A 17,723-nucleotide genomic window follows, 5' to 3' on the forward strand; every position below is an offset into this window, starting at 1 on the left:
TTTATTACCGAAAACAATGTTTCATAATAGAGTTAGTGAAACTAGAAACTTATTTATAAGAGGTTTAATTCGTATTATTAAACAAGTTTAATATAAAGGACCTTAAATGGTTAATCCTATAATTCTTTAGTTTATACATCAGGGTTATATATAATTAATATCCGATAGGCAGTGGAATGTGTGGCTTCCGGCTTATCTCTTGTTCCTTGTTTGGTTGTGGGCTTAGGGCAAATTCACACATTTAACTGTCCGTTCGATATTAGATTATAGATAGCTAGTATAAACTAAGTGATTATAGAATAAACTATTGTGGTTACCATTTTACTAAATAAAATATATGATTTTCTTAAGGAATGTTTTCATCAAATATAAAATAACTATTACAGTTAACTCCATAAGCACCTACTGAATACGCCAGGGTTATATACAATGAAGATCTAACAAACAATGGGATGTGTGACTTCCGCCTCATTTCTTGTTCCTTGTTTGGTTGTGGACTTAGGGCAGTTTCACACAATCAATTGTCTATTTGATCTGGATTGTATATAACTTGTATTCATTAAGTACTCATAGAAGGAATTGTAGAGTCAGTTTTACTTATCATATTATCATATCAGAAAATATAGGATTTTCTGGAAGAGCAGACGAACTTTTCTAAAAGAACTTAGGGTATACTTTTTATAACAATATTACTTATGAACTCACCAGTTTAAATGTTGATCTACTCTTTCAAAATAACTTGTGTTCTCAGGAAACTAGTAGACAGATACACGCACAGGGATTCAGAAGATGGAGCATAGTAGCTTCATGTCTTTGTTTTGTTATTTACTTTTGGAGTAAATCTTTTGTGAATCAAATTGAAGTTAACACTTTAATATTTATACAATGGTTGTGGTTGCTTGTTTTACTATTCTACATTTGTTGTGATATTGAGCATGACGTCCTCCGCCCCCGAACGTTTCCACCGTTCCAGTTTGTGGGTGCGACAAGAACCACCTGAAACGACATAAAAAGTATGGAAATGAAGTGTCCCAAATTTTGTCCCAAAAATAAGTAAAGTGCATTGATTGTTATTGGATTGAAATGCAAAAGAGTAAATTAAACGTGCTAAAATGGTGCATTTTATGCACCTAACAGGAATTCATGCAATTCTCAGCTATGGTTGATTTGGTGGGTATTATGCATTTTAATAGATACTGTGACACAGATGGTAGTGGATAGAGGATTCCAAAAACAATTTTTTTTGTTAAAGCATTAAGACAGTTAATTGATAGTTCCAGTAAGTAGCAAGTCACATGACAACTTGATGGTGTGGATGAATTCGATTCCACTCAAGATCAATTGTTTTATTTGGAGATTGTTTAAAAATCGAATTCCTACATTTTCTAATCTAATAAAGTGTGGTATTGGCGTTTATTCTTATCTTTGTGCCTTTTGTCTTTCCTATGAGGAAAGTATCGATCATACATTTTTCTCATGTTCCTTTATTGTGTCTCTGGAGTGGTCAGGTATCTTCATGAATCAACCTTTTTCTTACACAAGTCTTATGGATATGGTCAATTTGAATTCAAGTGACAAGCATGATTGTAAATTAATTTTGTCGCTTGTTTACTCTACTTTATGGATGATTTAGAAGGGTGTAATGAAATTGTCATCAGAAATGAAAGGCGATTAGTTATGCTTTTGGGGATGATATTAGCATTAACACTTTCAAGTGGATTAAGAATAGATCCAAATTTTATAATATTGCTCGGTTTTTATGGTGCATGTCACATTTATCGAATTTTCTTCTATTTGATTTAAGCTTCTCACTTAAGCATTTTTTTTATGCTAATATATTTTATTGTCATTCAAAAAAGTCAATAACAACATAATTACCTATAATCTAAAATCTAGAGAGTCCAAAACCCTTTGTAGTACTGATTTCATGAGAGTCAAGAAAGGTAAAAATGCCGTCTTTGCCGGCCAATGCCATCTTTTCCGGTAGGGTTCCTTTTTTTTTAAAAAAGTTGTTAAGTTATAATGCATTACTTTTAGATTTTTAATTATGTAATTAGTTGTCAATTACTGATTAAAAAAAATATTTGGACAGTTCCCTTGTTCTATTGCCGTATGTTATTCGCCGCCTAAAATCCTCGGTTGATTCGCCACTACAACTTTTTTTGGACTGCTTCCTTTATTCCTAGTTTTTAATTCATCTTACCTCGTACTTCCTTTCCCTTGTACACAACAACAACCTTACAACAACCAAATCTGCACTAAAAGGTCAACCAACATTCATCCATTGTGATACTGCGTATGAACAACTCCTTCTGTGATTATTCCTGCCAGATTTAAGCTAGCTCTTCATCAAAATCTGTTGAGCTTTGTTGAAGGATGTCGTTCGTTGTGGGATTGATAATCGGAATTGCGATTGGGTTTGCATTGATTATTGGATTTGTTCGATCCGAAAATGGTCGATCCAAGCGTCGTTTTGCACTTGTAAGTTGAAAAACTTCGAATTGAATTGCTGAATCTTTATTATTCCGTACGCACCCTGGTATTCATGTACTCATGTTAGTTGTAGTAGAGCGTATAATCACAGGTCACATCAACTTTAAGCTACTTGGTTTTGATTTGATTTTGGGGTCCATCAGAATCCTGGATGCATGATGCATTCAATCCTGCCCCGACCCGTTTATGCCTCAGAAAAGCTAAGCTCCATATGCAGACATATTAGTAATAGAACAAATAATTTTATCGATAAATCCGAGAACATAAAGATTTACATTTTTCGGCTATCAATTTGTAATATGTCGAATTTACATGCACAAAAACACATTAACTCAACTGATTTGGTGTTAAATGTGCTATGGAGGCAACAACGATTGCTGCGCTTGCAAGAATGACTCGTGAAGATTCAAAAAAATTGCTCACCCAAGAGTATTACCCTTCGTGGGTTGTTTTCTCACAGAAACAAAAGTTAAGTTATATCCCTAATTTTACATTTTTACAGCTTATTTATGTTTTCACTATGTCACTTGCCATATAAAAATGGGGATTGATTGTTCATTGTTTTGCTTATTTTTCCAGTTGGCTTGGCTTAATGCTCATCTTACAAAGATCTGGCCTTATGTTGATGAGGTCAAACTGGTTTAATATCTTAATTTTACACCATTTGTGACACTAAAGTTACATAATCTATAATTTGTAGGCAGCTTCTGAGCTTATAAAGGCTAATGTGGAGCCAATTCTTGAGCAATATAGACCAATTGTACTTTCTTCTTTGACTTTCTCCAAGCTTACTCTTGGCACTGTTGCACCACAATTTACAGGTTACATTAATTGATTCCTTTTTTTTTTACTCTGTTTTCATGTTTCAGCTATTTGTAGTGGTTAGTAACCTTTTATTAAGGGATAATCACGAAAATGACGACTTTATGATGTGATATTTAACAAATCGACCACCTTTTTTACAAATAGCACAAAATGACTACCAATTTTGCTACGTATGAGTTGCAAATTTGGGAAATTAATTTCTGAATGGTCCCCACTCACCACCACAAAGAAATTGAAAAAAAAAAAAAAAAAACCTATTTTGTGAAATTGTTAAAGAAATGTTTTTTTGCAACCTTTTGTTAGTAAATGGTAATTTTGTATTGGTAGTGGTTCTGTGCTATTACTTAAAAGGGAAATCTTTAGAAAAGTCCTAATATTTGGGGAATTTTTTTAATAAAATGTTTTTTTTAACATAAAAGTCCGGACTATTTAACTTTTTGAATAAAAAACCTAAAAACCGGCTAATTTATTCACTTTAGTCCTTTTTAACTTATTCCGCAGATGATGAGACCAAATCGTTAATTTTTCTAGAATAATAAGATTTTTCTGCAGATTTCGTCAAAATTTATATATAATGTATACATGTATTTTTGTAATGTATTTAAATCTATTTTTATGCATTTATGTTTTTTTAAAGTTTTTATATGTATATGTTTACGTAGTTTTACGTGTTTTAAATGTATAAACGTAATTTTTTTTACATATTTTTATGTATTTTTTAAGTATTTTACATATTTTTTATGTATTTTTATGTGTTGTTTTTCTTATTTATTATGTATTTATGTGTATTTTTACGTATTTAGGTATTTTTTAAAGTTTTTATATAGATGTTTATGTAATTTTATGTATTTTAAATGTATAAACGTATTTTTTACGTATTTATATGTATTTTACATATTTTTTTATGTGTTCTTTATGTATTACGTATTTACATGTATTTTTACATATTTATGTATTTTATGTAAGTTTTTTATATAGATGTTTATGTATTTGAAATGTATAACCATATTATTTTCACGTATTTATGTATTTTTTATTTCAAGTCGTGTTCACCATTTCATCTAATTCCCACAACTTCTTCGATTACGTCTAGATGGTTTTCCTACATACCCACATGTTTTAAGTTGTCCCCATTCGTTTACCTTGAAATTAAACATCAAATTAAAAAAAAAAAAACAAAATAATAATTTATGCACATACGAAAACTTCACCGGTCTCATGTGGCCTCAAAGGAACCCCTAGTTTTCATATGTGCATAAATTATTATTTTGTTTTTTTTTAATTCGATGTTTAATTTCAAGATAAACGAATGGGAAAAACTTAAAATCTGTAGGTATGTAGGAAAACCATCTCGACGTACTCAAAGAAGCGGTGGGAATTAGATGAAATGGTGAACACGACTTGAAGTAAAAAAATACATAAATACGTAAAATATAATACGGTTATACATTTAAAATACATAAACATCTATATAAAAAAACTTTAAAAAATACATAAATACATAAAAACACATAAAAAAACATGTAAAATACATATAAATACATAAAAAAATATGTTTATACATTTAAAATATATAAACATCTATATAAAAAACTTAAAAAATACCTAAATACATAAAAATACATATAAATATGTAATACATAAAAAATAACACATAAAATACATAAAAAAATATTTAAAATACTTAAATTAACCGGTTTCTTGGGCTTTTCTATTAAAAAAGTTAAATGATCGAGAGTTTTCTGTTCAAAAAAATAAAATTAAGACTTCATTAAATTTTTTTCCAAAATATTGAGACTTTTCTTGAGATTTCCCTTAGTTAAAAGGGTGGTAAATTTGTTAAATTTCACGTCATAAGGTGGTCATTTTTGTGACAATTCCTTTTATTTATGAGGGAAATCTTTATCGTAACAAATTAATTTAATTATAATATAACATGGGCGTTGTTAATTGGTTATGATTTTCAGGAGTTTGTGTTATTGAAGATGAAAGTGATGGAATAACTTTGGAATTGGAGATGAATTGGGATGGAAACCCAAGTATAATACTTGATGTCAAGACTAGACTTGGTCTAGGATTGCCTGTGCAGGTAATATAAAGGGTAAAAATGTAATATACCTCAAAGATTATGAAGTAAATTTAGTATTGAAAACTTGATTTTTGATCAAATATCCCCACCATAATAAACATTTACACCATGCTTTGGGCTTTTATGCCAATATATGAAAGGAGTGGTAGCGAAATATAAATATGATGATTTTTTTTTTCTTGTATAGGTGAAGGATATAGCATTTACAGGGGTTTTTAGGTTAATTTTCAAGCCACTTGTGAATGAATTTCCTTGCTTTGGAGCTGTGTCATTTTCTTTGAGAAAGAAGGTATTTCAATTCTTTTCTCCTTCAAGATATTACTTTTAAAATATTAAGTTAATAAATATTTCTTCTAAACATTTCTATACTTTTGAAATTTACAGACAAAGATGGATTTTACTCTGAAAGTAATTGGTGGTGACATATCTGCTATTCCTGGTGTTGCTGATGCTCTTGAGGTAAAACACTTCACTATTATTATCAAGTATAATATGTAGGTTTCCTTCTATGACATGTTGAGGGACTAAAAATGTAAAAAATGAATTCTTGAGGGACTAAAGTTGACATTTCGGATAGTTGGTGAGTTTATAACAAAATGAACCCTTTCTTTGTTTATGCAGAGTACGATACATGATGCAGTTGAGGATTCGATCACATGGCCTGTTCGAAAAGTTATTCCGATTCTCCCTGGTGATTACAGGTACAAATTATTGTAGAGAATTAAAAAAATACAAAATATCATCATTATATTTTTTTAAATAACTTGTTAACTTCATATTACTTATTATTTTTTAATTGTAGTGATCTTGAATTAAAGCCCATGGGGATATTGGAGGTGAAACTTGTACAAGCACACGGTTTAACTAATAAAGATTTAATCGGAAAATCAGATCCATTTGCAAAATTATATATACGCCCTTTACGTAGTAAAATGAAAACCAGCAAAGTTATTGTAAGTTTTTTAATTAATTTATTTATTATTCCATTATTTTTTTTTTCAAAAGAACAAATAAGAACTTGTTTTCTTTTATTCAGGATAATGATTTGAATCCAGTTTGGAATGAACATTTTGAGTTTGTAGTTGAAGATATTTCCACCCAACATTTGACTGTAAAAATATATGATGATGACGGGATTCAAGCTTCAGAACTCATTGGATGTGGTCAAGTGAAGTTAAGTGAACTTAACCCTGGTAAAGTGAAGGATGTGTGGTTAAAATTGGTAAAAGATTTGGAGATCCATAGAGATAATAAAGATAGAGGAAAGGTGAATAACTGAATACTCTGTGACCCCATTGGCAAAAAGACATGAATGCCCTTTAATTACATTGTTTATTTGGCTTGAATTAGGTGCACTTGGAGTTATTATATTACCCACATGGAGTGGGAAACGAGTTTATCAACCCGTTTAATTCCACGTATTCAATGACATCTTTGGAGAAGGTTCTAGAAGATGGTTCAGGGGGTGAAAATGGTAATTTTGTCGATAACCAAAGAAAAATGGTAATTACAAGAGGAGTGTTATCTGTGACTGTAATATCTGCTGAAGATTTACCACCTGCAGACTTAATGGGGAAAGCCGATCCTTTTGTGGTTCTCACTATGAAAAAAACCGGAACCAAAAACAAAACCAGGGTATGTTGTTCTATGCGTTATTTTTTTCTTTAAAATAAAAGGTAAAATGCAAGAAATTAACTTTTTTCTTTTGTTAGTTTTTTTTGTAAATTTACACAATTATATCCGATACTTGTAGGTGGTAAATGAAAATTTGAATCCAATTTGGAATCAGACATTTGACTTTGTTGTTGAAGACGGTTTACACGATATGCTCATTGTGGAAGTATGGGACCATGATACATTTGGGAAGGTATGAAAAGGGGAAAAAACTAAACTTTTGTTCCATATGCGAAAAATGTAATGTAAAACAGGGACCAAAATTGTAATTTACTTTTTTTTTTTTAGGATTTCATGGGGAGATGCATTTTGACGCTAACAAGGGTTATATTAGAAGGGGAATATAAAGACAATTTTCAAGTTGAGGGTGCCAAATCTGGAAAACTTAGCTTAAATCTCAAATGGGCACCTCAGCCTATTTTTCGCAGATCTTAGCAATTTTTTGCGTGGGTGTATATTTTCTATAAACTTGAGAAATCTATGGTCAATTTTGGAGTGACGATGTTGTTGTGCTATTCTAACGTTGGTTAAGAAGTTAATTAAAATGACATTTGAGTTTACAAACGATAATTACACTTTATAAAATGCAAAAACGAGATTTATTGGGACTAATATTTTGGGTTGTGTCATTGAAGTGATGTTAATGCAAAGAGTCATTCCATTGCCTTTATTAGCAACATTGTATTTTCAATAACTTACTACTAGTGTTAGTGATGGATATATTTTTATTGCTTACTTTATACACAATTGCAAAGGGGCTAGGGCCATTTTGAACTTTAGAAAGTTTCTTGTTTCTTTACCAGAAAAACTTTTCCATGTAAATGTAACACAAACCACATATTTTATAAAACCAATTCTTTTTAAGAAATAGTAATCGATAAGTAGCTTATAAGCTATTTTTTTGACTTATCAAACACGACAACATAAAAAAGCTCGAAAAATAAGCTAGTTTATCAGCTAGTTGTGGCGCGCCAAACACAACCTTAATAAAACTTCTATTTATAATAAGAATTTATACTTACAAATGAGATGAGCATATAAACTACGAAGAAAAAGACGTTCATTTAATGTAAAATTTATGGAAAACTTTTAGGTAAAACCTATCTATTGGCACACATAACAATACATAAACAAGTATAAATATCAATAATAAAATCTATTTATTGTGGCACCGTTGTATATAAAAATCTTGGCCAAAGTCAAAATGGAAAAATTGTTAATCAATTATATTTGAAAAATCTATATAATTGTTTATCGTTAAGAAAAGACATTATTATTTATATAATTATTATTTATTATTTTTAACGAATATGATAGTGTTAATTGTGGCCGATGATGTGGATGGTGTCATCCGTTGAATTCTTTTCAGCATCAACATCTATTTTATGTGTTTGGATTGCTTTTTAATTTAAAAAGTTATTTTCAAACGAAAAATAATTTTTGACTTATAGCTTTTCCCAAAAATAGGTTTTAAAATGTGTTTGGATTAATTTTTAAAGGAACAAAGACTAAGGCTTAAAGGAGTGGACTGCGGTTTCAAACCGCACCCATGCCACCTGGACCGCAAACACCGCCCCTAGGGTGCGGTTTCCTGCGGTTTGGGCCACAACGCGGCTAGAAATGGCCGCACCCACTTTCTTCTTTCTCTTTATTTATGTGTCTTTCTCTCTCTTTTCCTTTCTCTCACCTCTCTCTTTCTCTACCATGGTTTCCACTCTCTGGGTGTGGTAAAGAGTCATACTTTACTTGGTAAAAATGATGTAGCTCCTATGTGTCAAAAGAGGAAGTACGGTTCCAGTGGCACCACAGCCAAAAGTCACAAAAAATCACAAATTGTGACTTTTAAAACCATAACTTTTTCTTCTTACCAAAAAGTTATTTTAAAAGGACTTTTATAATTACCAAACAATTTTTCAAACTTTTTATAGCTTTTTGAAAAAGCAAAAAGTCCAAAAAATCATTTTAAAAGTTTTCCCAAACACTCTTTTAATATATTTGAATTAAGTTCAATAACCATGAAACTTTTTAATGAGAATTTTTTTCATAATTATTAAATAAATATTTAAATATGTTTTATTGAAATTTATAGATTGATAATTTTTTTTCATAATTCTTCAATGAATATTTAAATATGCTTTTTTGAAATTTATAGAGCCAGTGCATTGCAAAAAAAAAATAATAATAAATCTGTATGAAATATCAAATGATAATGTGATAATTTATTAAACTTTATAAATTTCAATATATTGTGATTGTTATTGCTTTTTATAAAAAAATATAGTATAGTTGATGATTTTTTTTTCCTTTTGATATGTTTAAAGAGGAAAAAGAAATGACAGAGACTGTCATGCATATTATCAGAACATATTTAATGCCAAGTGAAATTGTGAAAAAATAACATTTGTTTTTTTATCCACAATTGAAAATTTGGAAACTTGAAATCTTATATCATCTTTTGAAGATGAAATTGAAAACCCATTTTGCACAACAATTATTGCATCTACACGTATTGCTCCCGAACATCAACACGTATTCAAATTTAGACTCAGTTACATGCTTGCTGATACCAATAAATAATCAACACCTTGCTACACCATAAGTCCATAACCATGACTTTAATATTCCAATGTTCTTCCAAAACACCAACGAATTGAAGGCTTCAGTTTTGGCTTCAAAATCCCACTCACTTTAGGTAAACGTAAATTTCCTAGATATATCACATGCATAACCAAATCATTAATATATTGGACTAGGACTGACTTATTATGCAATTAATTTTCATGACATCTCACTCAATGGGAGGTTGTTGATGAATGAATATGTCTCCAAAATAGAGTTTATTAATAAATTTCTCTTTCATTAAAGCCATTGCTAGATCTAGAGGAGAATTGCTTCTTGAATCAATATGGGACAAGTGCATGCAACAATGGAGACAAGATGTAACTACTAACTACTACCATCCATGTCATGGAAATAAGATTAGAAATCGTAGATAGCAACATTAATTAATGCTCAAGTTATGTATGTATATGCTATGTGTATATATGTATATGTATGTATATGTACAATTGTACATGAATGATACATATACGTATGCGTAACTACAAAAATGATACTCGATGGTTATTAAAACTGGATAGCAAAATTTCATGATCCACAAAAAACATGTAACCACAGCCACCAAAAATGGAATTATTTACCCTAATTTACCCTAATATTAGATTAATGTCATATCCCCTTTCTCTCTGAAAAATCCCAATTCCGACAACCCAAACTGGTGGATGCCAAATGACACCAATTCCTCGATCACATTCCGATCTCCTCCATTCATGCAATCCACAGGTTCACTTTCTCATTGAAATCGATTGATTTATGTGTATCTATCTATGTACGAAGAGGAAGAACCCCTTTTTGTCTCCAACACATTTTGATTCAAATTCACTGTGATCGCTGTGTTTGCTTTTTGGGGGGCAAATGTTATGCAACCGAGATACAACCCATTCCTGCAATAAAATGCGGCTTGTGCCCCCTTCTTCAATCGTTTTTCTTTCGATTAAATTACAGAAATAGCAAATGGGGATCGGTAGTACCTTATCATCAAACTGCGCAATGATATGATCATAGTTTCTTACCCGTCTCAATTCTTACAGCATCTGGTTTGGATTTGACGTCGACCTTGATCTAAAGCACATGGGGACATTGGAGGTGAAGCTTATACAAGCACAAGGTCTGACTAATAAAGATCTTATCGGGAAATCCGATCCATTTGCCAAGTTGTATACACGCAATTTGCATAGTATGATGCAAACCAGCAAAGTTATTGTAAGTTCTCTTCTTTCTTCCATGTATGACTATGAACAAAGCTGATTACCTTTTATTCAGGACAATCATCTGAATCCGATTTGGAATGAACATTTCGAGTTTGTAGTTGAAGATACTTCCACCCAACACTTGACAATAGAAGTACATGATGAAGATAAGCTTCAAACTTCAGAACTCATTGGTTGTGCTCAAGTGAAGTTGAGTGAACTTGAGCCTGGTAACGTGAAGGATGTGTGGTTAAAATTGGTAAAAAATTTGGAGAGTTATAGAGACAATGAAGACCAAGGGAAGGTGCATTTGGAGCTATTATATTGCCCAGATGGTGTTATTAACCCATTTTCTTCAAACTTTTCAATGACATTTTTGGAAAAAGTTCCCAAAGATACTTCAGGGGTTGAAAATGGTGATGAAAAAAGAATGATAATTACAAAAGGAGTGCTATGTGTAACAGTAATATCTGCTGAAGATTTACCATCTGCAGATCTAATGGGGAAAGCCGATCCTTTTGTGGTTCTCACTATGAAAAAAACCGGAACCAAAAACAAGACTAGGGTATGTTTAAATCTCTAATTTTGGTAGATTTTTCAAACTATAATGTCCTAATAAGTAATAAAAAAAAGTTTATTTTTCGAAATACAATGTCTTTAATAAGAAAGTGATTAAAAGTATATAATGGTGTAATGCAAAGAAATGAAAGTAAGATGCTATAAGACATAGATAAATGAAAGTACATTGCTATTTCTTGTATATATCCAAAAAAAGCACGAGATTTATGTTTATGTTTGCTTGATGGATTAATTGTAGGTCATAAATGAAGATTTGAATCCAATTTGGAATGAGAGTTTTGAGTTTGTTGTTGAGGAAGGTTTACATGATTTGCTTATTGCTGAAGTATGGGACCATGACACATTTGGGAAGGTATGAAGATTATATAGGGACAAAAAATGCAACAAAGTAAAATTTTGTATCTTATCCGAGAAAATGATATAACATGGGGACTAAAATTGTAATTTATTTTTTTTTCTTTTGCAGGACTACATGGGGAGATGCATTTTGACACTAACAAGAGTTATATTAGAAGGGGAATATGAAGACAGTATTCAAGTTGAGGGTGCCAAATCGGGAAAACTTAACTTAAATCTCAAATGGTTAGCGCAACCAAATTGATACAACTTAACATCGCTTAAGGGTTGTTTGATAAGACTGAACCATTTAATGCTCAATGATTCAAACTTCTTAATGGTTAAGAGAAAGTAGGATTCCTTATTTGTTTAGAGGATTTTGGTGTAGAGGTTGTTCAGAGGCCGTATTAAATGTGTTGAATGCTGACAGATTCAGAGGTGACATCTGAATGGTTCTATTTGGATGTGAGATGACACCTAAATGGTTCAATTCAAAGGTTATCAAACAACCTCTTAGTTTAACAATAGTTCATAACATAATTGTTGGATGTGGTAAATACAATATAAAAACAATTCTTTAATTTATATACCTTGAATAGTATAAGGTCAAGGCTTGTTGTGGAATAAACAATGTTTTACAAATTGGTTCGAAGCAGGACCAAAGTATATGAGCGGTTCAACTATCACATGTTTTATCTCAATTTCTAGACCTGAATCGAACGATTTTTTAAAAAAACGGGTTGAACTTGTGTGATAGAACTGGTAAAAACCTGTTTGGATTTGGATGGTTGGATTCCACTTATCCCCTTAAAAAACTTATTTAAAAAAAAAAAAAATTCAATAGCTCGATCGATGTAAAATTTATTGTTATGTGTTTTTTTAATGTAATTGGATTAATCTACCACTTGTTATTTGTATTTTTAAGGTTTGAACTTGTAGATGTCAAATTCTTGGTTTTTATATATATGTACGTAGGAAAATAAACAATACATAGTACATCTTGTGGACATCGTGTTAGAACCGGTCACCAGTTCAATTAAAATCTGATTTGTAAAACGTTTGGAATAAAAACTTTAACACAACTATGCTAAGCACTAAGCAAGTAATAATGTTCTATAAATTCCGTATTTATTTAGTTTTTAAATCGTATAGTTAATTAATAATAAATGTTGATTTTTTAGCTATCTTTTTAAGTTATTAAGAAAATTATTAGTTTTTCTCAATTTAGAATACAATGGTTGATTAGCACATAGTGATTGGTGAATACTGAATATTAAGGCGGTGAAGGGCTAGATTGGAATGTCACTTTGCAAAGAGTCATTTAGCTTGGTCAAAATTCGTCTTTTATCTCACTTGCTGCCAAGACAAAAGACCCACTATCTCTAAACGATTATAGACCAATAAGTCTCATTGGTGCTTTATATAAGATTCTCGCCAAAACATTGGCAATCCGGGTGAGGAAACATATTGTGCATCGATGATGTTCAATCGGCGTTTGTGGAAGGGAGAAATATATTAGAAGGTCCCTTGGTAATAAACGAGGTGTGTTCTTGGGCGAAAAAAATTGACAGGAAAATATTACTATTCAAAGCAGATTTTAACAAGGCATTTGATTCCGTAAATTGAGAGTATATTGACTCGATTATGGAGCAGATGAGCTTTGGCGAAAGATGGAGAAGATGGATAAACGGATGCCTTAAGTCAGCGAGGGCGTCGGTACTCGTTAATGGCAGCCCAACGGCGAAATTCCCACTATCTAAAGGAGTTAGACAAGGAGATCCGTTATCTCCTTTCCTTTTTATAATGGCGATGGAAGGCCTTAACATTATGATGAAAGCGGCTAAAGAAAAAGGGATATTTGATTGTATCTTCATTCCAAATACTAACATTTCACTTTCCCATTTATTCTATGCAGATGACGCCTTATTTATTGGTGATTGGTCAACAAAAAAATGTCTCCAATCTTGCTAGAATACTTCGATGTTTCCATGTTTTATCGGGCCTAAAGGTGAACTTTAACAAGTCAAAGGTCTTTGGTATCGGGGCTGACTTTGAGGAGGTATGTCGTTAGGCGGGGCCATTAGGATTTGCTCCTTCTTCCCTCCCTTTTATCTACCTTGGAGTACCAGTAAAAGAAAACATGAATAGAAAAAAAAGCATGGAAACCAGTTATTGACAAATTCCGATCCAAACTATCCTTGTGGAAGACAAAGTCATTAAGTTTTAGCAGGAGAATGACTTTGGTAAAGTTGGTTCTTGGGAATCTTCCAACTTTTTACCTTTCATTATTTCCTGCCCTTTTTGGAATCATAGAAGAACTTGAAAAAATCCAAAGGCGGTTCTTATGGAGGTGTGATTACGAAAAACAGACTGTGCATTGGGTTGCTTGGGACAAACTAAAAGCCCCAAAGGAGGTTGGCAGGGCAGGAGTGGGTTCTCTATGGAATCTAAATTTGGCCCTTCTTGCCAAATGGTGGTGGAAGTTCAAAACTAGCCCGCAATCTCTATGGGCCCAAATCATAAGCGGGTTTCATAACACTACAAACAGTCCTTGGTATTGTTTTGCAAAACCAAAGAGGAGTGGGGTATGGTTAAGTATTGACCAAGTTAAGAATAGATTTTAGAAAATGAATATTGAAGTAAATGAGATATTGAATACGTATGACGGGGGCTTAACTTGGAGATCCGACTATGCGGTGGAAGGGAAATTTTGTATGGCAAGGCTACGGAATAGACTAGACAAAGCACACCACCCTGTTGGTGATGGTGAATTTTGGTGGCTGAACTCGGTCCCAAAAAGGTGACAAGTTTTGTATGACGCGTTAAACAAGGGGGATCCCATCTGCTAAGGCTTTAGAGAGAAGGAACATTCCTGTTACTTCCCCGATGTGCGGTCTATGTGCAGATCAAATTGAATCTGCAGACCATATTTTAACCTCCTGCAGTACGGCGAAGGAAACCTTAGGTATGGTGCTTAATTGGTGTGGAATTCCCCTTGAGTATTTCTCTGGAGTAAATGAGGTGCTAGCGTTTGCGAGGAACTAGGGACATTGTCCAAAGAAGAAAGGGACTCTTTCTTGTATTCTATACGGAACTATCTGGAGCTTGTGGAAGGCTAGGAATGATCGAATTTTTCATGGCGAGATATCAAAACCGGCGAAAATTGTGGATTTCATCAAAGCCACAGTATTTACGAGGAGAAAATATAGAACAAAAATAGGTGACAAAATGGATTGGGATAAATGGTGTGTCTCACCCCTAAACTGTACATAATGTATGATTTCTTCTTTGAAGACTATCTTTGTACTCTTTGCCCCTAGTATTTTGCTAGGGCGCATTTTAATAAAAATTGTCAGTTCAAAAAAAAATTTAGCTTGGTCAAACCTAGTAACTAGGTGGTCAATTAGTCATTAATAACTTCTTATGGTAGAAGACATGGTTTAGTAGTTTAAACAATTTGATACGTATCCATGAAAATATCAAAGTACACACGCTGAGGATTAGAAATGTTATGATCAAAATTGGTGTATGAGCTTTAAAGAATTGATCCCCATCACTAAAGGATCAACATACAACAATTTGAATATTGTTTATTCCTTTAAGACATTGAGGTATATTCTTGAGCTTCAGTGTGTTCAATTCATATTTGGGATTAGGGTGTAAATAAACAATGCAAGTCACTAATTAAGTATGGAATGATGTTGGGAATAACTAGGGAGCAATAGGTAATCAAGTACATGCGAGTTGTACTTTTTTGGTATTAAATTAGCTATTTATGGACCTTTCAGTAGAATTTCTTCATGCTTAGGTTAAAGGTGAAAATATGGTTAATGAGTGGTGATGTTGTAAGTTGTAACGCTACAAAAAGAGTTTAAAAGCGTCATGTTTTTAATCCTCCAAGCTATCGACAAATTAACTATATCAGCCAAATATTACAATTACGGAGTGTCTTATTAATTAAAATGCATAACTAGGATCATAATTAGAAGTCACTAGGTTAGAAATGGTGGAAGGTGTTTAAATATCTGCATGTGCATAAAAAAGTTGGCCTTACTCCTATAGTCATCTATGAGTCAATTAAATAGGAGTAGTAAACAATTTAAGCATTGCAACTCGCAAGATCATTATGGAATCTTATAAGCGTTATAAGAAGCCGTACCCAAAGACTACAAATCACTACGGTCTATGGACTAGAGATGATCGAGCCACATTGCTAGCAGATTTCGTATTTTTGTTCTTTTTGTTTTGGTTTATGTGCTTGTTTATTTAGATATATTCATATATTTGAGATATAAGATAAATTCCCTAATTTAATATACATTAGTAGTATATGCCCATGGACTTATAAGTTAAATCTATGCATATATGATTTGCTTTTGATGCGACAATGTTTTTTTCACTTTATTTTGGAAGTAATAGTAATAGTTGTGCAGTTTGCATATCGTTTCCTATTGTTACATAGTTGTGACATACTGATATATTAGACTCTGATTTTATGTTTTCTCGTTGTTATATAGTTATGACATATTAGACTTGATTTATGTTTATTTACTTAATAAAAGTAGGATTGCATCAAAGAGAATGCCAAAAACGGAAAAAAGAATCCATACCGTAACACGGAGAAGATAGTATTTGTGAGAGCATAAATATAAATGGTCATTTTTGTCTTTTTCATTTTTTGTTCACTTTTGGTTTATGAGTATCTTGGAAAAGTGTACAAAATCCAAATCAACCTTTATTTGTATCAATAATGATGGTGTTCATTTTGGTTATATGGAAAATCAGAAACCACAAAGCACACACGAATGATCTCAAAAATCATGTGGAGGTACGAACTTTAAGTCACAAAGCGATTAATTTGAGAAGGAAAAGAGGCAACAAGATTAGATGGTCAAAATGGTGAGCATTAGGGATGAGATTTAGAACCGGAAAACCGGACCGGAATCGAACCGTTAGAACTGGAATATATAGAACCGGTTTCGGTTTCGAGTTTAAAATTTGGCTTTATCCGAGTTCCGGGTAATCCGGGTTGGGTTCATCGGGTCTGGGTAAACCGGGTCTAAAAACCGGAACCGATTTTTGGAACCTGAACCACTTTTAAGGCCGGAACCGGTTTTTTGTGAAACGTTTAAAGGATGCATATCACATTCATTTCAACTCCGATTGACATACGGTTTTTTCTAACATTTAGTTTAGAGTTTGTACATGATTTTAGAGTATAAATTTGTCATTTTTAGTTTTATATTCATTGACTTACAATCCCCCAAAGTCGATATATCAAAGCTGGAAGTTTTAAATTTTTCAGTTTTTTTGTATTTGGTGAAAGTTTTAAAACATTCATATCTAATTCGTTTGAAGTCGGATTGACATGTGGTTTTTTCCAACTTATAGTTTACAGATTGTAGATGATTTTAGACTATAATTTTGTCATTTTTGGCTTAACATTCAATGATTTAAAGTCCTCCGAAATCGGGATATCAAAACTGAAAATTTTCAACTTTCAGCTATTTGTTTTTGTACTTTGTATTATGTGAAAATGTTAACACATGCATATCACATTCGTTTAAAGTCGGATTGACATGCGGTTTTTTCTAGAGTTCATTTTAAAGTTTGTACATGATTTTAGACTATAATTTTGTTAATTTTGGTTTCATATTCAATAAGTTAAAGTCGGGATATCAATATGAAAATTTTCAAAGTTCAACCCATTACGTAGTAAGTAATTACCAAAAAATTCCGATTTTTCCGGGTTTTCCGGTTCTAAACCCACTTTATCCGGTTCCAACTTACCCACTTCGATGTTTCCGGGTTTTCCGGTTCTAGACCCACTTTACCCGGAACCGGTTCCTATATACCGGTCCGGTTTCCGGTTTTACAAAATCCCGTTAACCGGTTCCGAGTTTTCCGGGTCCGGTTCC

The 17,723-nt window shown here is 32.2% G+C and overlaps 2 protein-coding genes across 6 annotated transcripts; both read left to right on the forward strand.

Moving 5' to 3' along the window:
- Nucleotides 1-2,114: 2,114 nt before the first annotated feature.
- LOC111908375 (synaptotagmin-5) lies at nt 2,115-7,708 on the forward strand. Of its 4 annotated transcripts, none has more exons than XM_052767008.1 (13): nt 2,115-2,481; nt 2,858-2,960; nt 3,071-3,123; nt 3,194-3,314; nt 5,286-5,407; nt 5,595-5,696; nt 5,792-5,866; nt 6,029-6,108; nt 6,210-6,360; nt 6,444-6,674; nt 6,758-7,042; nt 7,161-7,274; nt 7,370-7,708. In XM_052767008.1, the coding sequence occupies exons 1-13, from the start codon at nt 2,377-2,379 to the stop codon at nt 7,514-7,516; spliced, it is 1,689 nt and encodes a 562-aa protein (XP_052622968.1). In that variant the 5' UTR covers nt 2,115-2,376; the 3' UTR covers nt 7,517-7,708. The 4 variants fall into 4 exon arrangements, with proteins under 4 accessions (XP_052622968.1, XP_052622970.1, XP_052622969.1 ...); XM_052767010.1 differs by having other exon boundaries at nt 2,116-2,481; nt 2,567-2,960; XM_052767009.1 differs by having other exon boundaries at nt 2,116-2,481; nt 2,570-2,960.
- Nucleotides 7,709-10,206: 2,498 nt separating this feature from the next.
- On the forward strand, nt 10,207-12,314 carry LOC111908374 (synaptotagmin-5). Of its 2 annotated transcripts, XM_023904203.3 has the most exons (5): nt 10,207-10,423; nt 10,732-10,903; nt 10,964-11,455; nt 11,708-11,821; nt 11,936-12,314. In XM_023904203.3, the coding sequence occupies exons 2-5, from the start codon at nt 10,772-10,774 to the stop codon at nt 12,068-12,070; spliced, it is 873 nt and encodes a 290-aa protein (XP_023759971.1). In that variant the 5' UTR covers nt 10,207-10,423; nt 10,732-10,771; the 3' UTR covers nt 12,071-12,314. The 2 variants fall into 2 exon arrangements, with proteins under 2 accessions (XP_023759971.1, XP_052622824.1); XM_052766864.1 differs by having other exon boundaries at nt 10,208-10,903.
- The last annotated feature ends 5,409 nt before the right edge of the window (nt 12,315-17,723 follow it).

The sequence above is a fragment of the Lactuca sativa genome, chromosome 8 (assembly GCF_002870075.4).
Source record: "Lactuca sativa cultivar Salinas chromosome 8, Lsat_Salinas_v11, whole genome shotgun sequence".
NCBI classification, from domain to species: Eukaryota; Viridiplantae; Streptophyta; class Magnoliopsida; order Asterales; family Asteraceae; genus Lactuca; species Lactuca sativa.

Coding starts and splice junctions, on each gene's coding strand:
- LOC111908375 (XM_052767008.1), top strand. CDS start 2,377: ATGTCGTTCGTTGTGGGATTGATAATCGGAATTGCGATTGGGTTTGCA. Junction 2,482..2,857: donor CCAAGCGTCGTTTTGCACTT/GTAAGTTGAAAA, acceptor TGTGCTATGGAG/GCAACAACGATTGCTGCGCT. Junction 3,124..3,193: donor TCTGGCCTTATGTTGATGAG/GTCAAACTGGTT, acceptor TATAATTTGTAG/GCAGCTTCTGAGCTTATAAA.
- LOC111908374 (XM_023904203.3), top strand. CDS start 10,772: ATGGGGACATTGGAGGTGAAGCTTATACAAGCACAAGGTCTGACTAAT. Junction 10,904..10,963: donor TGCAAACCAGCAAAGTTATT/GTAAGTTCTCTT, acceptor CCTTTTATTCAG/GACAATCATCTGAATCCGAT. Junction 11,456..11,707: donor GAACCAAAAACAAGACTAGG/GTATGTTTAAAT, acceptor GATTAATTGTAG/GTCATAAATGAAGATTTGAA.